The sequence below is a fragment of the Symphalangus syndactylus genome, chromosome 17, assembly GCF_028878055.3.
Source record: "Symphalangus syndactylus isolate Jambi chromosome 17, NHGRI_mSymSyn1-v2.1_pri, whole genome shotgun sequence".
NCBI lineage: Eukaryota > Metazoa > Chordata > Mammalia > Primates > Hylobatidae > Symphalangus > Symphalangus syndactylus.
In genome coordinates, this window is record NC_072439.2 from 11,500,581 (window position 1) to 11,523,489 (window position 22,909).

A 22,909-nucleotide genomic window follows, 5' to 3' on the forward strand; every position below is an offset into this window, starting at 1 on the left:
CAGCAGCACCTGCCCAATGTGGGTGCTGGCAGATAAGGACAATGTAGCCCAACAGCTGAGGCTCCCAGGCCCATGTTCCCCTAATGCTCCAGGAAGCCCAGCCCTCCTCCCGCTCTCGCCCAGGGCTCAAGAGATGCCCCCCACTCGGCCCCTGCTCCCTCCCCCAGGCAGCTGCGTCCAACAGCACTCACGATGTCGTCCACCAGGTCCCGGGCGGCACGGATGAAGAGGAGGCAGACCATGGGGGCACCGAGCGAGAACCAGGGCAGCGTGGAGATGTCGGGAATGCTCTGATGAGGAGGCGGCCGCAGGAAGGGTCACAGCAGCCCACTCCCCCGTCCCCTGCCCTTCCACCGAGCCAACCCAGCCCCGCACTTGACACCATGTGACGCATCTGCTGGCCACCTTGGCCGGAGTCCAGCCATCACCCCCACCCCCCAGCCCTCGGGACAAACCCCCCGGCATCCCTCCACCTGCCTGGAACTTCTCCCACACGCCTCGTCTCCCCAGCAAACTCCTCTTCTCCCATCCAAGCCCAGCTCCCACATTGCCTCCTCCAGGGAGCCTTCACCAGCCCCAAGCTTGGCCGCCACTGCTCCCCCTCCCTCCCGTGTCCCTGCTTCCCCAGGTCACCCTGCAGGTGTGAGCTCCACCATCCCCCACCCTGGTGCCCGGCCAGTGGCCTGCACACAGTAGGTATTCCATTAATGCTGAATGACTCGATAGATAAAAGGAGAACCTCTCTATCCAGAACAGAAATGAGATGTCGGGTGAGAGTGGGTGCTCTGAAAACAGCACCGCTGGCTGGCTGCTGGCCCCACACTGGCCTGGACCACCCAGGTACCAGGAAGTGGCTCTGCAGGTCCCAAGAACATGCTCTGGGGCTCCTCCTTCCCCCTCGCCTCTGAGGTCAGCTAGGAGGGCGGGGGCCAGGGGAGCTGCGTGGCCAAGGCCATCTAGGCTGGGGAACAGCTATGCCTCCCGACGCCCAGCCCTGCCCAGCAGGAACCAACGGGGTGTGGAGAGGGTGCTCGTCATCAGACCTGGAGGGTCTGTCCATCCACCTTCGTCATTCAACGTGTATTGAGTGCCTTTTGTGTGCCAGGCCCTGGGCAGGGTAGTAGGGACTCAGCACTGAGGGTCCCAGTCTGTGGGGAGTCTGTGGGGAGTGGGACGTGAACCCACCCATCACATAGACGAATACATCGATGCTGCCAGGTGGCTGGGGGGACTTCCTGGAGGAGGCGACGCGCCTCACCTGCAGGATGATGATGAGGAGGAAGTACAGGTTGGACACTCGGTGGAACTGCTCGTACAGGTTCAGCGGCAAGAATGAGAAGAAGCTGTACTTGGCCGTGCGGACGACGTTGGTCTGGAACGAGAGCCGCAGGCCGCCTGGCAGGGGGTGCCATCCAGGCCAGGGGATGGGGGTGCCCGAGGCCAGACCTGCCCCACTTGGCCTTGCCCAGCATCCTCTGGGCTATGGGACACCTCATTAAGCACCTACTGAGCCAGCGGTTACCGAGCACCTGCTGAATGCAAGGCCTCAGGCCAACATTTACTGAGCATCTGCTGAATGCAAAGCTTCAAGCCAGCATTATTAATAAATGAAAGACCTCAAGCCAGCATTTACTGAGCACCTGCTGAATGCAAGGCCTCAGGGCAGCATTTACTGAGCACCTGCGGAATGCAAGGCCTCAGGGCAGCATTTACTGAGCACCTGCTGAATGCAAGGCCTCAGGGCAGCATTTACTGAGCACCCGCTCAGTAATGCAAAAGCCTGCAGCCAGCATTAATTGAGCTTCTACTGAGTGCAAAGACTCATTGAGCTGTGACCAAAGCAAGACACCCAAGAGGATTTCAGGTAGGGCCCCGATGGACACATTGTACTTTCAGGTTGGGTATTAACTGACCCTCACGTGCACTGGGACAGGGCAAATGAGATGCACAGAACTCTTGTGCCAAACCAGTGATTTGGTTAGGACAGGCGCTTTGGTCCTCGAGAGGAAAATAAAAATGTCGGCCAGACATGGTGGCTCATCCCTGTAATCCCAGCATTTTGGGAGGTTGAGGCGGGTGGATCACTTGAAGTCAGGAGTTCCAGACCAGCCTGGCCAAAATGATGAAACCCCATCTCTACTAAAGATGCAAAAAATCAGCCGGGTGTGGTGGTGGGTGCCTGTAATCCCAGCTACTCGGGAGTCTCAGGCAGGAGAATTGCTTGAACCCGGGAGGCAGAGGTTGCAGTGGACCGAGATCTCGCCACTGCACTCCAGCCTGGGCGACAGAGCGAGATTCCATCTCAAAACAGAAAAAAGAAAAAAGAGGCCGGGCGCAGTGGCTCACACCTGTAATCCCAGCACTTTGGGAGGCCGAGGTGGATGGATCACCTGAGGTCAGGAGTTCGAGACCAGCCTGGCCAACATGGTGAAGCTTCGTCTCTACTAAAAATACAAAAATTGCGCCGGGCGCGGTGGCTCACGCTTGTAATCCCAGCACTTTGGGAGGCCGAGGCGGGTGGATCACGAGGTCAGGAGATCGAGACCGCTGTGAAACCCCGTCTCTACTACAAATACAAAAAATTAGCCGGGCGTGGTGGCGGGCGCCTGTAGTCCCAGCTACTCGGAGAGGCTGAGGCAGGAGAATGGCGTGAACCTGGGAGGCGGAGCTTGCAGTGAGCCGAGATTGAGCCACTGCACTCCAGCCTGGGCGACAGAGCGAGACTCCGTCTCAAAAAAAAAAAAAAAAAAAAAAAAAATACAAAAATTAGCCAGGCGTGGTTGTGCACGCCTGTAATCCCAGCTACTTGGGAAGCTGAGGCAGGAGAATTGCTTGAGCCCCGGAGGTGGAGGCTGCAGTGAGCAGAGATCTCGCCACTGCACTCCAGCCTGGTCGACAGAGGGAGACTCTGTCTCAAAAAAAAAAGAGAAAAAGAAAAAGAAAAAAGAAAACTATCGAGCAAATACAAGCAGAGGCAGGACTCAGGAGGTGCAAAAAATAGATTCTCCAGGGGTACCAGGCAGCTCCTCTGGGGGCCGGGGAGGTGCGGGAGGGGCCACCCACCTTGTACTTCTTCCTCCGCCAGCACAGGAACACCTTCTCCTTGAACTGTGCGTTGTAGGCGCGGTTGTTGGCCTGGACCTCCCAAGTGAATGCTGCAGCGAGACAGCCGGGCGTCGCTGGAGATTGAGGCCCAGGACAAACACCCCTAATGACTGCCTGCAGGAGGGCTAATGGGGCCCACGGGACGGGATGCAGGCGCCGGGGAGGCCAGAGATGTCGGAGCCCGTAAACAGTCGGGCAGTGGGCGCCACCTGGGGACCTACCAGACCCCTGCCCATAGTTGGCGCCGGCACAAGTGGATTCCGAGAGTGGCCACCCACGCCCCCCGGCCACGGGCCAGTCCTGAGACGCAGAGAACAGGCCCTGGGAGACCCATTCAGGCCTATATATATATATATTTTTTTTTTTTTTGAGACGGAGTCTCGCTCTGTCGCCCAGGCTGGAGTGCAGTGGCGCAATCTCGGTTCACTGCAAGCTCCGCCTCCCGGGTTCACACCATTCTCCTGCCTCAGCCTCCTGAGTAGCTGGGGCTACAGGTGCCCGCCACCACGCCCGGCTAATTTTTTGTATTTTTTAGTAGACATGGGGTTTCACTGTGTTAGCCAGGATGGTCTCGATCTCCTGACCTCGTGATCCACTGCCTTGGCCTCTCAAAGTGCTGGGATGACAGGCGTGAGCCACCGCGCCCGGCCCAGGCCTATACATTTTACAGAGGGGGGTAAACTGAGGCTCGGTGATGGGCTGTCGGGTGTCCAAGGCCATACATCCAGCTGGCGGCCCAGATCTTTCTGGGCATGCAGCCCCCAAATCCTGAGCCAAATCCCCCAAACCCAGTCAGTACTAGGGTTGGAGACTACTAGAAACCAAATGAGAATCCTAGGCAAGGCCTGAGGTGCAGGTCTGGGGGGCCCCAGCCTGTCTCAGCCTCAGCCTCAGCCCTGCACTTTTTTTTTTTTTTTTTTTTTGAGATGGAGGCTCGCTCTGTCACCCAGGCTGGAGTGCAGTAGCACAATCTCAGCTCACTGCAACCTCCACCTCCTGGGTTCCAGTGATTCTCCTGTCTCAGCCTCCCCAGTAGCTGTAATTACAGGCATGCGCCACCACGCCCAGCTAATTTTCGTATATTTAGTAGAAACGGGGTTTCTCCATGTTGCCCAGGCTTTCGAACCCCTGACCTCAAGTGATCCACCCGCCTCAGCCTCCCAAAGTGCTGGGATTATAGGCGAGACCCACCACGGCCTTGCCAGCCCTGAACTTCGTAATCCCTCCCACCTGCACCGCCCCCTCTGCCCAGGATCAGCACCTGAGTTCCTGTCCTCATCTTGGAGATCTTCTCTCTGGCCGAGGCTGCCCATGCTGGTTGGGCTGTGGGAGAGAGGGGCCCCGGGTCACAGCAGCGGCCCCAGCCCTTGCTGGGCACCACTCCGTCTTCAAGGAGCTCACAGCCTAGGGGCCAGCCCTCTCAAATGCTACCTCCCACACTCATCTGCAGCCTCCCCTCCAGGCTCTGAATGTCCAGCCATAGGCTGTGTGTCTTGCCTTGGACACCCTGAGACCAAGGGGACCCCAAGATGATCCTCAAACATGCAAAAGCCCATCTGCCAGTGTCCCCCACCAGCCACCCTGGTCACCTCCCACCAGTACAGCCTAGAAGGACTCTCCCGCCAGCCATGCCAGCCTCTGGCCATGCCAGCCTCCAGCCACTGCTCCCCACACCTCGCTTTTCCTGGAAGGACCACTCTCACCTCCTGGTTTCACTGACGGCCTCCTGCCCCTCTCCCCATGTGGCACCAGCTTAGGGGCTCAGTCGTCTGTTCACTGACTGAATGGGACCCCCGGGCTATATGTTATATCTCAAAACACAGCATGAGGGTCAGGCACGGCCACCCGCCTCCTCACCCCTCCGGCTGGGCAGCAAACTCTGATGGGGGCAATGCAGGCAGACGGCATATCGTCGGAAGATCCTGGAATCTTCTCCACTAGCAGGTTCAGGAATGTGGGTCTAGCTCTAGCCCTGCACCGGCAGCCCTGATTTGGCCCCCTATGAGGCAAACCACCCCTAGACGCCAGCAATTGGCCCCCCACCTGCCAGCTCTCTAGCAGCACCCTCTCCACCAAGCCCCTGCCCCTGGGTTCCGGCCGCCCGGTGCACCCGTCCTCACCCTTCCAGTCTCTGTTCATACTTCCCAACCCGGCCAGCCTGGGCCTTGTGCCTCCTCTGGGGTGCCCCTCTGTCTGGGGAGTCCCCCATCCCAGCTCTGATCACCTTCTCACCTTCGCGGATGCCAGCAGGACCTGAGACTTCCTGAGTCACGTCTGAGTCACCCGTGTCGCCAGGTCCTGGTGGGGCAGGGCTTGGCTCAGGGCCAGCTCTGGTGCTCCTGGGAGTCTGAGCGGAGCCAGTGCCCATTCACCACATGAGGAAAAGGGAGGTTCAGGGCCAAGAGGGGTTTAGGCTGTGGGATGGGGGAGAGGTGGGGGAGACCCCCGTGGGGGCAGACTAGGGGTTGGAGAGTTGGAGAGAATGCTCAAATGGCCAGAATCTACTCAAAGTGTATCTGGGGGCAGAAACAGACACGGACACAGCGCTGGCTTCCTGCCCCCTCACTAACCGGGACGCCCATTACTCGGAAGCCCCCCACCCCGTCTTCCCGCAGCCGCAGAGGCACAGGGACCGCCCTGGACAGGGCTCCAGAGTCCAGGGCTGTCTGCACCCGCCCCGGGGCCCCGACCGCGCGAACCTCTAGGGGCGCCCTCTCCACCCCCGCCACCACGACCCCAGCTCTCAACCCGGGTGGAGCCCAGAGAGGGTACGCGGGCTCCCGGGGACGCACAGCAGTGGGAGCACCCGCCGCTCACCTGCGCAGGACAGGCAGGGAGGGGCAGGCCGCGGGCGTCCAGGGCGGCGGACGTGGTGGAACCGTTAGCCCGGTGCCAACGGTCCTGAAACGGGTGACGGGGTCTCGGGGCGGGGCCTCGGGGCCCGGCCAAGGCGAAGGTGGAGCCAGTTCGGAGCCCAGAAAGGGGCCGAGGGCGGGGCCTGGAGGGGTGGGTGGGGCCAAGGCGAAGGGGCGGGGCCTCGAGGGTGGGGTCGAGCGGAGCACGGCCGAGCAGGATCCGGGCCAGGCCTCAGGGACATGGTCATGGCAGAAGGGCGGGCCGAGCAGAGCCTCGCAGAAAAGGCCAGGATAGAAGACACTCGGGAGCGCTGCCTGGGTCTGGGGAGGGGCCGGGACTTTAGGGAAGGGGCTAGAAGGAAGGCGAGGCCAAGGGTGGTCTCGCTGAGCAGAGTCAGAGTAGGGGCGGGGCCAGGACCCAGGGGCTTGGCCAAAGCGGGAGGCGGGGTTGAGCGCGGCCTTGCGGAGCAGTGTTATGGTAGGGGCGGGGGCTGCGATCCGGAGCTGTTACAAAGGAGGAAGGCGGGGCCGAACGGGGATGTCGCTGAGCAGAGTCAGAGTAGGGGCGGGGCCAGTACCCGGGGCTTGGCCAAAGGGGGAGGCGGGGCCGCGCAAAGCAGGGTTTAGGTAGCGGCGGGGCCAGGATCCAGGGGCGTGGCCAAAGAGGGAGGCGGGGTTGAGCCTGGCCTTGCAAAGCAGGCTCAAGGTAGGGGCAGGGCTAGGATCGGGGGCGTGACAAAGCAGGAAGGCGGGGCCGCGCAGAGCAGGGTCAGGGTAGGAGGGCGTTCAGGTTAGGACAGAAGGCAGGGCCTTGGGAGGGCCTTAGGGAGCAGTGCCAGTGCAGGGGCGGAGCCTGAAAGGGAAGAGGGTGTCAGGGCACGGCCGGGCCGGGCTTGGTCAGGCTGGAATGGGCCTTGCAGACCTGACGGGGCTGAGGCTGGTGGGGCCAGCGTGGCAGAGAGCAGGAGGAAGGACCACAGGTAACGGCCGGTGTGTAAGTCGTGTCTGATCCGTGTCCTGTGTTCGTTCATTCATCCCATACACGTTCAACGAGCGCAGATGCAGGGCTGAGCACCAGGCTGGGGAGAGGCGGTTATAGCCATTGAGACCACTCTAAGGCCAGGAGGAAGCCCGCAGGGTTCTGTCCAGCAGGTGGCAAGGGCTCAGGGATCCTTAATGAAGAAGTGGCAAGGGTGAGTTCAGCGACAAGGCTAGGGCGGGTCCAGGCCAGAGATAGGGCCGGGAGCCAGGGTCAGAAAGTGTGTGCGGAGGGGCTGCTGAAGATGAAATGCCCCCAAGAGTGAGGCTACCTGGGGTGAGGGCCCAAAGGGAGAGGCAAACATGGGTGGAGGGGGATAGGGAGGCCACCTCCCCCATCGAAGTGGCAACCACCTGAGGGCTCTCGGTGATCACAAACCCTCTTTCTTTGGAAGCCCAAACTGGAAGACTGCTTGGCCCTGGAGGCTGCCAGGGAACCTCTCTTTTTTTAGACAGAGTTTCACTGTGTCACCCGGGCTGGAGTGCAGTGGTGTGATCAGAGCTCACTGCAGCCTCCGCCTCCTGGGCTCAAGCGATCCTCCTGCCTCAGCCGCCAGAGTAGCTGGGACCACAAGCAGGCAGGCAGGCCACTGTGTTTAACTTCTCTCCTTTCATTCCTTCAACACTTCCCCTGCGCTTGCTTGCTCAGTGGTTATGAAAAAGAGCCAGGGCTGGGGGTTTGAACACACCGTTCTCATAAACTGTAGAAGAGACCCGGTTGGGTGCAGCTGTGAGGACCAGATTCCCCCACCCCAGCCTTCGCAGGGGGCACCATCTGGGGGCAGGAGCTTGCCCAGGGCACTTGTGCAAAGGCCCTGAAGCCTCCAGTGGCAACAGGTGGCTTCACAAGCTGAAGGGAGTCCCTGGGGGCTGAAGCCAGGGCAGGCCAGCCTTGGGACCCCCCGTGGGCTGTGTCCTGAGGCACCACGTGCGTTCTGGGAAGGGGGAGGCTGACATCACATGGGAATGCACAGAAACAGCGAATACACACCTGCGCCATTTATTTAGAACACAGAGCCGGGCACAGTGGCTCACGCCTGTAATCCCAACACTTTGGGAGGCCGAGGCAGGTGGATCACTTGACGTCAGGAGTTCGAGACCAGCTTGGCCAACGTGGTGAAACCCCATCTCTACTAAAAATACAAAATTAGCCAGGTGTGATGGCACGGCCATAATCCCAGCTACTCAGCAGACAGAGGTTGCAGCAAGCTGAGATTGCGTGACAAAGCGAGACTGTGTCTCAAAAATAAAGAAAACTCCTTTACAGAAGAGGTGGGGAGAGTCACCTAGTCACAGGAACAGCCCTCGAGGGTGGAGGGCCCTGGAGGGATGCAGAACCCAGAACCGGGAAGGTAACCCTTCTACCTCTGCAGCCTTGGGACGGAGTCCTCTGGGGAGGGCCCCCACGTCCTCATCCCGGGCCCTGCGCCCTTGGCCTTGCCCTTCAGCAGAAGCCTGAGACCAGGGTGGCAGGAAACCCCCTCCAGGCAACCTGCCCCCAGCTGCTGGGTCCTGTCCCACGAGGCTCATCACTTTTTCTACTTGAGGTCAATAAAAAGTGGGGCCCAAAGACCCCTGGGCCTCCCATTCCCAAGTGGGGTCCCGACGCAACCAAGATTGCCTGAGATGTCTGTGCACCACACGATGTGTGGCATTTCCTGGTAAGGGCCGGAACAGCTTTTCGTGTCTGCACTCCATCCTTTGACGGGCAACACGCAGCAGCTCCCAGTCTCTTTAACCCCCTCACCATCTGTGTGCAGTCCCTATCTCTGGGCAAGACAGAGAGGGATGCCAGCTCTGTGCGCAGGGCCCAGCTCCACACAGGACTGGGGACACCACCCACTGTCCAAGAGGCACTAGAAGCTACAGGATGGTGGCCCATGATCTGGGGCTGGAACTGGGACCCCACAGCAGGTGTGGCCCAGCCCTGGGGGAGCCAGCACTGGGCGAGCTTTTGTGAGGGAAAGTTTCACTGCTGTTTTCTCTGCGTTGATGGGAAGAGAATCAGTCCTGGCTGCAGGGACAGTGGCCTCCCTGGGGCACATGCAGAGGGCTCACCAAGTACCAAGACCAAGACCACCACAAAATCTAAAATCCATACAAACATTTATTCTGTCCCTGCCTGGAGGTGAGGGGGAAGGGGGTCCGGAGAGCCCCGCAGAGGAGGACGGGGCTCTGGCGGGAAGACAGTGTCCGGAGGCCAGTGGGCTCCCTCCGGACGACGGACCCTGGGGCTAATGAGGGGCCGCCTGGGTTCTCAGAGGTCACGGAGTGCAGGGGTCGGGCGGCGAGTGGTGGAAGCCGGCGCCCCGAAGACAGGCCAGCCCCTGGAGCACAGAGGCCGGTCCAGCCCACGCTGGGCTGAGTGCGGCCCTGGCCCCCACTGGGGTCTGTCCCACCCCCACCCTCCAGGAGGGAAGGCAGCAGGCCCGCTCTTCCCGGTGGGAAAGATGCTGTGCAAGTCATCAGGTTTAAATTAAAAATAATAAAAATAACAATACAAAATAAAAAAAGACTGTCTCAAACAAACCCGGGACAAGCCCGCCCCTCGACCCATGTGAGGAGCAGAGGTGCTGGCCACCACCTGGGGAGGAAGGCCTGGCAGGAGGGGCAGGAGGGGCTGCAGGCCGGGTGGGGGCGGACTCTGTCCTGGTCTCCGTCAGCAGCAGTTTCTAGAGACGCCAGAGGGCTGGGGGGCAGAGGGTGGGGACGGGCGGAGGGGTGGGGCAGGACGTGAGCAGGGGTGGGCTGGGCTGGGCGTTCTCTGGCCGCCAGCTCCTCCCGCTGCTCTGGGCTGCCTCGGCCAGGTGGACGGGTTACCAGAGATTTATTGCACTGTTTTGGAAGAGGCCTGGGGCTAAGGACCAGTGGGGAGGCAGGAGAGGCGGGTGGGAGGCGGGCAGGCGTCATCGCTTGGTCTTGGCGTCTTCTCGAACCTTCCAGATCACCAGGTGCATGCAGGCGCCGGCGTCCTCGCTGGAACTGTGCCCATCCACTGCGGGGCAGATGCGGTGAGCACGTGGCCCCTGCGCAGGGACGGCCCCAGGGCAGGCACCGGCACTCACCATTGTCCTGGATGATCTGTCTGAGGTAGTCGGCCATGAGGTTCCGCAGGGACCGCTTGTAGGGGAGGCCCAGGCGGTGGGGGAAGAGCACAGACGTGTCCACCACGGTGCTGTGGATGACCTGCGGGCAGCGGCAGAGGTCAGCGCACGTGGGGCCTGCGCAGGTCCTGCTGGAGAACCGCGCGGGACCCGGGCCGGCAGGGCACCTTCAGGGCCAGGAGGTCGCTCTCCAGGCTGTGTCCAATGAGGATGGTGTCAGCGCTGAACATGCTCAGCAGAACGGCCTGGACGTCACGCAGCGTGACGCTTGTGTCAGCAAGGTCAGCCTCCGTCACCCCCGAAAACCTGGGGGAGCGGGCAGGAGGGGCACCAGGGCTCAGCCTGGAAGCTCCCCTGGGTGGGGAGGGTGGGTCCCTGGGGAGAGGCAGCGGGGAGGGCTCCCGGCTCCCGGAGGGCACTGGCCACACCTGGTGTTGTAGTCCACGATCTCGTTGTCGGGCTTCACGAAGGTGTCATAAACCACATGCACGTCCGTGTCGACCACCGTGACGCGCGTCAGCTCCAGGCCATACGTGGTGTAGGACTGCGGGTGAGGGATGTGCCTCAGATGTGCTCCAGGCACCGGCCTCCCTCCCTCCCCTCTCCTGCCCCCTTTCGGGTCTCCAGAACCCCGCAAGGCAGAGGCAGTGGCCAGAGACTCTGTGGGACTTCTAGGAGAGGCCAAGTGGGGTGTCACCTCAGCAACCCCCTTTCCCAAAGCCCTCCTGCCTCCCATTCACAGGCAGAGCCAGGGCCCAGTGCCCGGTGCACTTGGCTCTGCTGGGAAGTATGGGGTGTTGGTCCAGGGCAGGAGCCACAGGCACCAGTGCTGCGAGAGAAACCCTGAGCACTGGCCGGTGAGCCAGGCCCAGATGGGGCCATATGGGGCAGCTGCACCAGGCCAGGTCCTCCCCCATCCTAAACCGGAGGCTGGGCAGAGAACGGCCTCACCATCTCGCAGTCCAGGGCGTAGATCCCCGGGTGGGCGTCTCCTGAGAGCTCTTTCTCAAAGGTCTTCACGAAGCCCTCAAGGCGCTCCTTCCGGCCATCCTGCACATGTTGCTGGGGGGTGGAGAAGGCAGGTGAGGGCGGCTTCGGGGTGCAGTGGGGGCGGGGGTGGCAGCAGCACATCTCTGAGCCCTTCGGGACCGTTCTATCCATCCATCACGCCCGTTCACTGGTTGGGACCCTGGTGAGCAGGTGGGGAAGGGGGCTTGCCAAGAAGACACAGGGAGGACGGCTTCCCAGGATGGGAAGTGGCCAGGGACAGGGCCTGGGGCCTACGGGTGCTACGTTCTCTGGGTAACACAAAAAAGGCTGCCCAGGGACCCAGACCCTGAGCCCAGGACTGTGCTGTGTCCTGAGACCCCACACCAACGACGGGGAGGCAGAAGTCTGTTGAGAACAGGCAGAGGGGACCAAGACGCCAGGGCTCACCTTTGCGACCTGGCAGCCGACAGAGCCGGCAGCAGCTGAGCAGCACATGTACTGGGTCTCCCAGCCTCCGGCCACTGTAGGGGACACAGACACACAATCAGGGCCCGGCCAGGCCCACTCCACAGTCCCCAGGGCACTGACCACCTGCATCTGCCGAGCCCTACTAGGGAGTGAGGACTGAGGACGGGAGGCCTCAGCCTCTTGGCAGAGCTGGAAGCAGACCAGGCTCCGGCAATAGTCTGGCAGCCAAGACACCCAGGCCTGGATCCAGGGAGACCAACACACTCTGCAGAGGCCTCTCGGGCAGCGCTGCCTCTGGCAGGACCCTCCAGGTACCCCCGAGGCGATGGCTTTAGGGGCCGCCACAAGGCTGTGCAAGGCTGGCCATGTGTCCTGAGCATGGCTGCGTGGTTGCCTGGGGGATTGAATGGAACCACCAGGCCAAGGGTGGGAAAAGCCCCTCCGCTCCTGGGGCCAGCAGCCTCCACATTTCCATGGACCAAGGGCACAGGAAGGCAGGGACACAGGGCCTTTCAGGTGGTGGCATTTGAACACTGTCATGGGAAAGCTCGTCTTACTTTTGCATAAAGAACAGGTGGAGAGAAAATGAGGCCAAGGGCTAGTCCCGGCTCTGCCAGGGATGGTGCAGCCCAGGGACCCTGGGTGGGATGGAGGACCTGGGTAAGGCCTTACCCCGGTTCCGGCGCAGCCGTCCCCAGTGGTAGTAACACTCCTCATCCCGGACGCAGCGGCCTGAAGAGGACACGAGGTACTCGGTGCCACAGCGGCAGCAGGTCCTGCAGGAAGCTGTGGGTGGGGACCCGGGTGGAAGCTGAGGCTCACGCTGGGGCCCGCGTGCCCGGCCTTGCCCATGTCCTGCACCTGCCCGCCTAGGCCATCGCAGGCCAGCGACTCACAGTCCTTGGGCCTCTTCTCCTCAGCTGTGAAGATGATTGCGCCCCCGGGCCGCTCTGGGTGCGGGAAGGGGTAGCCGTTCTCCTTGAGCTGGTCCTGGGTAAGCAGGTACTCCCTGAGGCGGCTGTACAGGGCAGCCCCTGTGGACAGGCACGGTGGTCAGCCCCTGCCTGGGACGGCCCACGGGGCGGTGGACACCACCGGGAAAGGCGGCTGGGCCGGCAGAGGCCCACAAAGCACCACCGCAGAGCAGGGGCGGGGCCTTACCTTTCAGGTCCTCCACCCGGGGGCTGCTTGGACGGCTGAGCGAGAAGCTGGTCTTGGCGGCCAGCCTGCCTCCCAGCACCACCTCATGGGACACAACCCTGCGGCCGCTGGTCTCTGGAAGGGGGCGGTGGGGGGAGGAGGGTGTTAACTAGCTGGCTCAGACCCCCGCCCCGCCTGCTCTCCCACCCACCCTGCCCTCCTCAGACCTCTGCCTCAACTCCCCCTTCCTGGGACAGCACCCCACTGACCCCGGGTTCCAGCCTGACCCGAACAGGAGAGGCAGACATGTGGTGGGCCGGGGACGCAGGGCAGCCCCCAGCTCTGCAGGCCCCAGAGCTGCACAGAGGCCCCACGGCCGAAGTCTTCGTCCCCTCCCCTAAAGCGAAGGGAGAAGGGCTGGGAGAACAGCACGGGGGATCTAATGGCTTTCGAGGGCTTTGAGCCTCCATGGGCCACCCAGCCTGCGACGCCAACCCCGGGCCCCTCCGAGTGCTAATGGAGGCGGGGACAGGGGTGGGGGCCGGTGATAGCTTAATGCAGCCTGGAGAGGCTGCAATGAAACGCCCAGGTCTCCGCTTTCTTCCTCTGCAGAGCTTAACGCATGGAGCTCGCCCAGCCCTGGGCCTCCTGCTTTGAAGAGGCTGCGGCGGCTCCATTAGCAGGTGGCCCCTCGGCTCGGCTCAGAGACCCGACTCAGCAGAGGAAGGTGGCTGACAGAGAGGACGCCAGGGCCAGGCCCGTCCTACACAGAAGCCTGGGAACCATGCAGCAGGCAGCCCCCTCACAGCACCCGCGCTTTCCTTTTGTCTGAGACTGTGGCTGAGCTCAGGGCTGTGAAGGTCCCAGCGAGGGTCCCAGCCCAGCTGCCACCCCAAGAGCAACCCTGAGCCTCCCCCACCCACCGGGACTCACTGCTGAGGCCGGGCACGGCGCTGGGGGCCAGGCCCCTGAGCTTCTTGAGAGTGTTCACGGCCACATTCAGGTAGATGTTCTTGCTGGGGCTGCGGTCATAGGCCACCTTCTCCTCGTTCAGTGCCTGGGGGACACGCGGTGCCCAGCTGAGGCCATGCCTGCCTGGTGCCGGGGAGCCCCAGTGGTGGGGTCGCCATGGGGTCAGGGACTTGCATCTCTCCCAGGCAGCTCCGGGTCGCAGCTGCGGCTGAGAGGCCGGGGGATGTCTGGGGACCACCCTGGACCCCTGGTCCCCACCCGGCCGGCCAGACAGGAACTCCAGGACCTCACCTTCTCTATGGCCTCCTGGTTGGAGGTACAGAACTTGAGACACTCCTCGATGAACAGGTTGAGATAGCGCTGGCGGATGACAGTGGGGACTTTGCCCCCAAACTCTTTGGGGATAATGGGTTTCTTTAAACTCTAGGGGGAAGGCAAAAGCAGCCGTGGGTGAGGGCCTCTGCAAGGCCTCCAGCGGGAAACGCAGACGTGATGAGGCTGTGACCGTGGCTGGAGGCAACAGTGAGGTGCGCTGTGACAGATCAGCCTGGCTCCAGTAGGGACAGACACTCCAAGGCAAGACAGGAGCGGCAGGGGAAACTGAGGGCAGGGGGAACTAAGGGCGTGGGAAACTGAGGCCATGGGGGCACATGGGAACTTGCTGTACTTTCTGCTCAATTTTCCTAGAAACCTAAAGTTGCTCAAAAAACATAAAGTCTATTAATTAAAAACAAAATAAGGCCAGGTGTGGTGGCTCATGCCTATAATCCCAGCACTTTGGGAGGCTGAGGCAGGAGGATCACTTGAGGCCAAGAGTTCAAGATCAGCCTGGACAACATGGCAAAACCCTGTCTCTACAAAATAAAAAACAACATTATTAGCTGGGGTGTGATGACACCAGTTTGTGGTCCCAGCTACTCAGGAGGCTGAGGTGGAAGGATCGCTTGAGCCCAGGAGGTCGAGGCTGCAGTGAGCCATGATTGCGCCCCTGCACTCTAGCCTGGGCAACAGAGACCCTGTCTCTAAAGAAAAAAAAAAAAAAATACCAACCGACAAAAAACAAGACAAAAAAAAAACCACCAGGGTGGTCGGGTGCGGTGGCTCACGCCTGTAATCCCAGCACTTTGGGAGGCAGAGGCGGGTGAATCACGAGGTCAGAAGATCGAGACCATCCTGGCTAACACAGTGAAACCCCATCTCTACTAAAAATACAAAAACTTAGCCAGGAGTAGTGGCGGGCACCTGTAGTCCCAGCTACTCAGGAGGCTGAGGCCGGAGAATGGCGTGAACCCAGGAGGCAGAGCTTGCAGTAAGCCGAGATCGCACCACTGCACTCCAGCCTGAGGGACAAAGCAAGACTCCTGTCTCAAAAACAAACAAACAAACAAAAACCACCAGGGCATGGGGAGGGAAGGTGAAGGCTGTACTGCAGTGTGGAGCACGAAGGCCCGCAGGGCAGGGGCGAGGCTGGCCCTCTGCAGGTCCCATGTGGCCAAAAGGGGCTGGGCCATCATGAGGCCGGGCCTCAGGGCGTGGTCTTGGGGGTGGTGGTCCTGGCCGAGATGGGAGGGGCTACCTGTAAGGATGGACTGTGGGCAATTCGCTTAGGGGTGATGGTGGTGGTAGTCTTGGACGCCATCCCCGACAATGTGCGTGTTTTCAGCTGCTGGCCGCCCGGCTCGGGGCCGTTGGAAGGCTGGCTGCCGCTGGCCACAAGGGTCCTCTTGACACCTGTGGGGGCTGGCGGGGCACAGGGGGTGAGGGCGCAGGGTGAGTGGCTGCCCATCACCACGCGGCGGAGCACCAGGCAGCCGCGGCCGCTCAGCGCCAGCAGCACGTGCATCTCTGCGTGCAGGGGGCCAGGTCGGGGCGAGGGGCGAGGGCTGCGCAATGACATCAGGCTCTAGCTGCCTTCAGGGAAGTCCATCGAGGCTGAGGACACAGGTCAGGCTGTGGAGGCCGCTCAGGCCAAGTCACCGGTGGGGCAGTCCAGGCCTCTGCCACGTGTTCTGACCCCAAGCCCAAGGCATCGATGTCTGAGGGAAAGGCCCTGGCTCCCAGACAGAGGACCGGAGGGGTCTGGGTGCCCCCAACCTGCTCATTGTGACTAGCGGCTAGCCCTGCCCTGCGGCCTCTTGTGTTCTGCCTCGCCCTTTGATGAAGTCACAAACCAGAGGGAGGCGGCCAGGCCTGCAGGGGCTGTTTTGGAGGGCTGGCCATGCGGGCAGCTGCAACCTGGGCATGTATGTCTGTGTGGCAGGGGGGCGCTTCTGGACTGGGGGCTCGGCACCGACCCAGGAAGGGGAGCTGTGAGCGGGGACATCTGGCCCTAGTCTCAGAGCAACATCCCTCGAAATGCCATCTGGCCCCGGAAGGTGCAAGGGAGGCAGGCTGAGTCTGCTCATGCTACCGTGGGCCGCCCAGGAAGGAAGCAGGCTGCCCGCCAGGCTGGCATGTGCCTTTTGCAGTGGAGGGTTTACTCTTCAGGAACAGACAGAGACCCTCCAAGCTCCCTCGGCCGCACGCTGGGGGTGAGCACAGGCAGCCACAGGCGTCTTCCAAGCCAGATGAGCCCGCCCTGCAGCACTGCGAGCACTTGGGACGCCAGACTCTCCTCAGGCGGCGGGCCCCGAGGGCGCTGCGACAGCTCAGCACCCACTACAGATCAGCGACAGGACAACCCCAGTGCAGAGACACAGACGGGAAGCGTGTGGGGGTCCTGGCATAGGCCCAGTTCAACGATTTCCCCTCCCTGGGGCTAAGGTCTCAGCCGTGAAGGGCTCTAGGGAGGGGAGGTCAGAGTGGCCTGGAGAGCTCTCCCTAAGGAGGGGCCTCAGTCCAGGTCCAGCACGGGAGGGCCGTGGGGTCCGTGGGATCTGCAGGGGAATCGCCGGGGCTGGCCCTAAGGCTCTCCGGCCAGCGCCAGGGAGGCAGGGGCTCCAAACCAGCAGGCTGCTCAGGGTGGTCCTCGGACAGCAGCCATGCCCTCCCAGGGAGCGTGCCAGACACACAGACCTTTCCCAGCCTCCAGACCAGAACCTGCATTTTTTTAGGAGCTTTCTGGGGCACCCTCATCTGTGACCTGCCTCCAGGGACACTTTCTCACTCTACAGACAACACTGATGTGAAGATGCAGGAGACAGGACAACCCCCCATGAAGGGTCCTGTCCACCTACCACTGAGGCCTGGCCCGACTTTCTACAAGGCTGCTGGGGGGAAGTGCCTGTCGGAGTAAAGGAAACACAGCCCCACTCCTGGGCAGACAGTGCTCATTTCCATCAGAGGCCATGCCCCCCACTCACACGCCAGGCAGAGAGCCACACCTGCAGGAGCCTGCTCCCCACCCAATGCCAGGCACCCCGACATGGCTCCCCATTCCCTGGAACCACAGGCTCAGGCCCTGGTTCAGCCCAATCCCCAACAGGCTGTTGGACTCCTAGTAACCCCAAGCTGGGCCAGGGAAGGAAGGTGCTGGGCCAGGGAAGGAAGGTGCTGGGCCAGGGAAGGAAGGTGCTGGGTCAGGGAAGGAAGGTGCTGGGCCAGGGAAGGAAGGTGCTGGGCCAGGGAAGGAAGGTGCTGGGTCAGGGAAGGAAGGTGCTGGGCCAGGGAAGGAAGGTGCTGGGCCAGGTAAGGAAGGTGCTGGGCCAGGGAAGGAAGGTGCTGGGTCAGGGAAGGAAGGTGCTGGGCCAGGGAAGGAAGGTGCTGGGCCAGGGAAGGAAGGTGCTGGGCCAGGGAAGGAAGGTGCTGGGCCAGGGAAGGAAGGTGCTGGGCCAGGGAAGGAAGGTGCTGGGCCAGGCCTCTTGTACCCCTCAACAGTCCCCATTTCACAGGCAGGCTGAGGGCCCCAAGGAGGGGGCCCAAGGTCACCCCATGAGCAAGCACCATGTGGTTCGGGTGAGCTCAGAGACCTCAGGGTGCCACTCTCCTGCCCACATGCCCACGGCTCCCCGGCACAGGCCTCCTGGGCCAGGACTCACCTGCAGCCAGGCGAGGGTTGGGGATGTGGGCGATCCTCCTCTTCTCGCCAGGGGCGGAAATGTGGACGGAGGGCGACTTCTCCGCCAGCCTGGGGGGGGCCTGCAGCAAGCTCGCCGATGCCCTCTGCGCCTGCTGGGCCCGCAGGTAGCACACCTCCTGCGCCGTCGGGGGCCGGGCCGGGGGCACCGCGGGACTCCTCCTCGGGGGCTCCGCCTGTGTTACCACAAATGCTAAGGCCTGGCAGCACAGCGGGGGCACCTGAAGCAGGCGGCCCCGGGCAGGCTTGGGAGAGCGTGGCTGGAGCTCGGGGGCCGGAGGCACCACCTCCCTGGCTGCCTTCTGAGCTGCTGGGCACACTGGGGGGAAGCAGCATGGGGCAGTGGTCCTCAATGCCATGTGGCTCCAGGCTCCCCACTCCCAGTGTCTCCTGGTGCCCAGGCTGTGTCCTCAGCCCTGAGAAGGCATGGGTGGGCAAGGCTACCCTGATCAGACTGGCACTGCAATCCAATCCCACTAGGCCTAATCTTCCTCAAAGCCCCTCCTCTGGGGAGTCTCTGGGACTGGATCAACTGGGACTCTCCTGGCTGCTGACCCCGGGGCCAGTCTCTCTGCTTTTCCCGTACTACCTCGCCACATCTGCACAGTGGCCTGACAAATACTACTGTCTCTGGGCTACAGAGGACACCGGGGCTCAGAGCTGGACAACTGGCCCAGGCCCAGGCCGCACACGGCACAGCAGGCAGTCTGCCGCACTCTGCGGGAGGTCACCCTGGGGCTGCTGACCTGCTCTGGCCCCCGCCCCAGCACCGTGGGCAATCTAAGAGGAAGGGGCAGGGGCCAGTTCTCTCTGGGACTCGGGCAGTGTCAAAGATAAGGTGTCTTCAAAAAGCTCATGGAAAACGTGCGTTGTGACGAAACTTGCATGGCTTTCAAGTTTTTTGCCCCAAAATAAACTGATACTAACTTGTCATAACATGTCTGAACCAGACGGAGTTTGAGGCACTAAAAAAAAGTAAGACATCAGTTAGAACAGAGCCCCAGCCAGAGCAACAGGAGTTCTGCTAAAATTGAAGCAAATGTTAAGCATCAAATTTATGGTGAAACTTGGGTGGAAGAACGAATGGGGAAATCACTGATGCTTTACAAAAAGCATCACAAATTGACAGGAACAACGTCCCAAAGAAATCAGAAGTTTATGAATGGATAACTCACTTTATTTTATTTATTCATCTATCTTTTTGAGACAGAGTCTTGCCTTGTCGCCCAGGCTAGAGCGCAATGGCATGATCTTGGCTCACTGAATCCTCCGCCTCCCGGGTTCAAGCAATTCTCCTGCCTCAGCCTCCCAAGTAGCTGGAATTACAGGTGCGTGCCACCGTGCCCGGCTAATTTTTTTTTTTGTGTGTGTATTTTTTTTTTTTTTTTTTTTTTTTTCAGTAGAGACGTGGTTTCACAGTGTTAGCCAGGATGGTCTCGATCTCCTGACCTCGTGATCCGCCCGCCTCGGCCTCCCAAAGTGCTGGGATTACAGGCTTGGGCCACCATGCCCGGCCTCCGGCTAATTTTTTGAATCTTTAGTAGAGACGGGGTTTCACCATGTTGGCCAGGCTGGTCTCGAACTCCTGACCTCGTGATCCGCCCACCTCTGGGCACAGTGGCTCACAACTGTAATCCCAGCATTTTGGGAGGCCGAGGTAGGCGGATCACAAGACCAGCCTGGCCAACATGGTGAAACCCCGTCCCTACTAAAGATACAAAAATTAGCCTGGTGTGGTGGTGGGCACCTGTAATCCCAGGTACTCGGGAGGCTGAGGCAGGAAAATCACTTAAGCCCGGGAGGCGGAGGTTGCAGTGAGCGGAGATCGTGCCACTGCACTCCAGACTGGGTAACAGAGCGAGACTCCGTCACATAAAAAAAAAAACACACACAAACAAACAAAAATAACGGAGGGATGAAGCTGGGTGCAGTGGCTCACACCTGTAATCCCAACAATGGGAAGCTGAGGCAGGAGGATCACTTGAGGTCAGGAGTTGGAAGACCAGCCTGGGTGACAAAACAAGACGCCCCTTTTTTTATAATTTTTTTTTTTTTTTTTGAGACAGAGTCTTGCTCTGTCACCCACGCTGGAGTGCAGTAGAGCAATCTTGGCTCATTGTAACCTCTGCCTCCCGAGTTCAAGTGATTCTCCTGCCTCAGCCTCCCTAGTAGCTGGTATTACAGGCACCTGCCACCACGCCCAGCTAATTTTTGTATTTTTAGTACAGATGGGGTTTTGCCATGCTGGCCAGGCTGGTCTCGAACTCCTGACCTCAGGTGATCCACCCGCCTTGGCCTCCCAAAGTGCTGGGATTACAGGCGTGAGCCACCGAGCCAGGCCAACCTCGTCCTTAAAAAAAAAAAAAAAAAAAAAAAGCTCCTGCTGGCCTGGCCTCTGCGGACCTTACCTCCTGGCCTTGCTTGGAAAGGTGGGAGATCCTCCTCTTCTGCCCAGGGAACAGAGTGGTCAGACCCGAAAGCCCCTTCTCCTCGCTCTTCTCTTCCTTGGGGGGCTAAGACACATGTCCGTCCGTCAGCACAGGACGGCCCTCGCTGCCAACGCCAACACACCCCAACCTCAAACTGCCCCCCGCAAGGGAGGAATGGAACAGTCCAACCCCCAGGCACAGCAGCTGAGGGCTCAGGGTCACCAGTCCAGGACTCAGGGCCAAAAGTCCCTGGGCTTTATGTGGGTGCAGTCGGGGGGGTGGGGAGGTGGGCAGGTGTCACACGTTCTGCAGATGCCCAAGGCTACCTCTCTTGTGCACCCAGGGCCCTGGCTTGGAGACCCCAGGGCTGCAGAATGAAAGCACACTGGGAAAGCGAGGCCACCTTGGGCCGCACCAGCTGCTGCGGGCTGAGCACCTGAGCTCAGTCTGTGCGGAGTGAGCTCCCCCTGGTGGCCAATGTGGGGACACGGGGCCAGTAGACCCAGGAGTCCAGGGCTGGCCCAGGAGAGCAAGAGCTCCCCACGCTGGGGGTAGGGAAGAGGGAGGGGAGGAGAGAGCGGCAGGAGGGGATGAGGAGCGGGCGAGGAGAGGAGACAGAGGAGCTGGAAGAGAAAAGACAGAGATGGGGGGAAGGGAGGAGGGGAGAGGAGAGGGGGAAGGGAGGAAGGGGAGGGGAGAGGGGCTAGAAGGGTGTGCCGGAGGTGGATTCCTGTGGATTCCCGGGTTGGGTAGGTGGGCCAATATCCCCCTGCCAGTCAGTGGGAACAGACCGTGTGCACGTGACCACAGGAGCCTGGCTGGTGGCCACGGGCCAGTGACCTCTGGGTGGGTGAGGGGCAACAGGGCCGCCTGGGCGCTCCTGAGTTCCTGAGATTTCAAGGGGCTCAGGGGCCAGCACTGAGGAGCTGCCTCCACCCCATGCCTCCGAGCCAACTGGAAACCACTCCAGATAGAACGTCCCTCGCCAGGCCCTCGGCTCTGCCTCCGCCCAAGCCCAGCCCGAGCACCCGCGCCCTCACCTGCCGGGCCAGCCGGCCTCTGTCCTCCGTCTTGACGCTGGTGGACTCGTTGAAGATCCGCAGGCACTCCTCCATGGGGTCGGAGTCAAAGTCCACCTCCTTCTCCAAGGCCGAGTAGTCCACATCCGCCCCCACACTGGAGGACGACGAGGAGGAGGAGGATGGGGCGGGGGAGGGGGGCGGGGAGGCCTTGAGCCGCTTGGGCGGCCCCTGCGCCTCCGGGAAGCCCAGGCTGGAGTCTGAGTCGGAGTCGGAGTCGGAGCTAAGGCTGGGGAGGGCAGAGGGCCCCACGCTTGGCACCCCCGGCCCCGCGGCCTCGTCCTCACTCTCGTCCCCAAAGAGGTCGGCGTGGCTCAGGGCCCGCTTCTGCAGCTTGGGGGCGTCCTGGGAGGCGCCCTCGTCCAGTGAGCGGGCTTTCCGCTGCACCAGCCTCCCCGACGGGGCCTTGGTGCTCTTCCTGTCGGGGAGCTGGAAGGGGCGGGGTGGGCCTCTGCCGGCCGCTGGTCGGGAGTCCCCGCTTGTGGGGCTCGGCCGCCGCGCTGGCCGGTCAGGCCTCCCTTTCCCTGAGCTGGCCACAGGAGTGGCCGAAGATGGCTTCTTCTTGGTCCCTTCCGGCCGCTCTGCCTTGCACCGGGGGCTGCTGGCCTGCGGGCCCTTCTTGTCCGCACGGGGCTTCTCTGCAGGCCGCCCTCGGCCCTTGTCCCTGGTCTTGTCCTTCCTCTGGGCCCCGTCTTTGCAGCTGGGGGCAGGTGGGGCCCCACTTTTTTTCTTCTTGGGTTTTCCCTCCTTGGGGCAGCCCCCATCCTGTGAGGACTGGACCTGGGCTGGGGAGGCGGGCTTGGCTGGGGGCGGCTGGAGGTCCCCCACATCGCACTGCACGGCCGTCTCCTTGGTCTCCCGCAGGCCGCCCCCCTCGGCCTCCAGGCCCTCTTTGGAGGGTGGCTGCCCAGTGGCCTTGCTCTCAGGGTCGGCCCTGGCCTTGGGGGTGCTGGCCGTGGTGGGTTCATTACCTGGGACCGTGGCGGCCTCATCTTCTGAGTCTGAGAACCTTGCATCGCAACTGCCAAAGGGATCACAGAGCTTCTTGGGAGCAGGTGTGTAGGGCTCGCTGCCGCGGGAGCCCCGGGGCCGCTTGGTGGCCCGCTCATCCCGGGAGCTGGCCCTGCTGAGGTGCCGGGCCGAGTAGTTGGAGAGAGGGTCATACTCCAGGTCTGTGGGTGGCCTGGAGTTGTCCACCACGTACTTGCCACTGGGAACGGGGCGGCTGTGCCGCCGGGGCTGGCTCACAGCCTTGGGGACGTATTCCAGGGCACTGCCACCCCCTCCGCCTCTGCCCTGACCCCTGTCCAGGGACACCAGCGAGTACTTGCTGCCCGGCTCGGCAGGGGCGGCCAGTGGGGTGGGCTGGTAGCCGGCATCAGGGCTTAACAGGCCGTGGCTGCCGGGGCTGTAGTCGAAGGCCAGTGGGAAGGCATCCTCGTCCAGGCCCACCGTGGGGCTGGCGTTCGGGCCGCGGGGTGCCAGGGCGGGGGCCTCGGCGGAGCGGTGCTCACGGGCCGTCTCCAGCAGCTCCCGGTAGCGCCGCTGCTCCAGCTCCACCTCACTGCGCACGGCCTCGATGGCCTGGTTGACCAGCTCCAACTCCAGCACATCCGGGCGCGGCTCCTCCCCCAGGCCCAGGGTGCCATTCTCCCTCTGCGCAGGGGGCTTGGGCAGCTCAGGGTTGTAGGGGTCGTAACCCAGCCCTGAAGGG

General features: G+C 61.9%; 2 protein-coding genes and 1 long non-coding RNA gene across 10 annotated transcripts in view; 1 reads left to right on the plus strand and 2 right to left on the minus strand.

The window, feature by feature from the left end:
* Positions 1 to 8,967, minus strand: part of ATP8B3 (ATPase phospholipid transporting 8B3) — a 34,663-nt gene extending 25,696 nt beyond the window's left edge. For 2 of the 6 annotated variants that reach the window (XM_055247244.2, XM_055247243.2), the window contains exons 1-5: positions 5,226 to 5,331; positions 4,367 to 4,428; positions 3,064 to 3,179; positions 1,259 to 1,372; positions 192 to 290 (exon numbers count right to left, since the gene is read on the minus strand). In XM_055247244.2, coding sequence (XP_055103219.2) covers positions 192 to 290; positions 1,259 to 1,372; positions 3,064 to 3,179; positions 4,367 to 4,428; positions 5,226 to 5,314 — 480 coding nt within the window. In that variant the 5' untranslated portion in view covers positions 5,315 to 5,331. Of the gene's footprint in view, positions 1 to 191; positions 291 to 1,258; positions 1,373 to 3,063; positions 3,180 to 4,366; positions 4,429 to 4,962; positions 5,057 to 5,225; positions 5,610 to 5,911; positions 7,040 to 7,989 lie in introns of those variants that run through there. The other 4 variants (XM_063620613.1, XM_055247247.2, XM_055247245.2 and 1 more) reach the window with 4 other exon arrangements.
* Positions 8,968 to 9,087: 120 nt separating this feature from the next.
* REXO1 (RNA exonuclease 1 homolog) overlaps positions 9,088 to 22,909 on the minus strand; it is a 33,456-nt gene continuing 19,634 nt past the window's right edge. The window contains exons 2-16 of one of the 3 annotated variants that reach the window (XM_055247251.2): positions 21,157 to 22,901; positions 20,096 to 20,200; positions 17,650 to 17,863; positions 15,249 to 15,412; positions 13,964 to 14,095; positions 13,634 to 13,757; positions 12,722 to 12,835; positions 12,457 to 12,594; positions 12,233 to 12,346; positions 11,540 to 11,613; positions 11,054 to 11,164; positions 10,531 to 10,646; positions 10,270 to 10,408; positions 10,064 to 10,184; positions 9,088 to 9,993 (exon numbers count right to left, since the gene is read on the minus strand). In XM_055247251.2, coding sequence (XP_055103226.2) covers positions 9,905 to 9,993; positions 10,064 to 10,184; positions 10,270 to 10,408; positions 10,531 to 10,646; positions 11,054 to 11,164; positions 11,540 to 11,613; positions 12,233 to 12,346; positions 12,457 to 12,594; positions 12,722 to 12,835; positions 13,634 to 13,757; positions 13,964 to 14,095; positions 15,249 to 15,412; positions 17,650 to 17,863; positions 20,096 to 20,200; positions 21,157 to 22,901 — 3,500 coding nt within the window. In that variant the 3' untranslated portion in view covers positions 9,088 to 9,904. Of the gene's footprint in view, positions 10,185 to 10,269; positions 10,409 to 10,530; positions 10,647 to 11,053; positions 11,292 to 11,539; positions 11,614 to 12,232; positions 12,347 to 12,456; positions 12,595 to 12,721; positions 12,836 to 13,633; positions 13,758 to 13,963; positions 14,096 to 15,248; positions 15,413 to 17,649; positions 17,864 to 20,095; positions 20,201 to 21,156; positions 22,902 to 22,909 lie in introns of those variants that run through there. The other 2 variants (XM_055247250.2, XM_063620614.1) reach the window with 2 other exon arrangements.
* On the plus strand, positions 15,849 to 16,924 carry LOC134733008 (uncharacterized). Its single transcript, XR_010116519.1, has 2 exons — positions 15,849 to 15,915; positions 16,160 to 16,924. It is a non-coding gene; the product is annotated as an uncharacterized lncRNA (long non-coding RNA).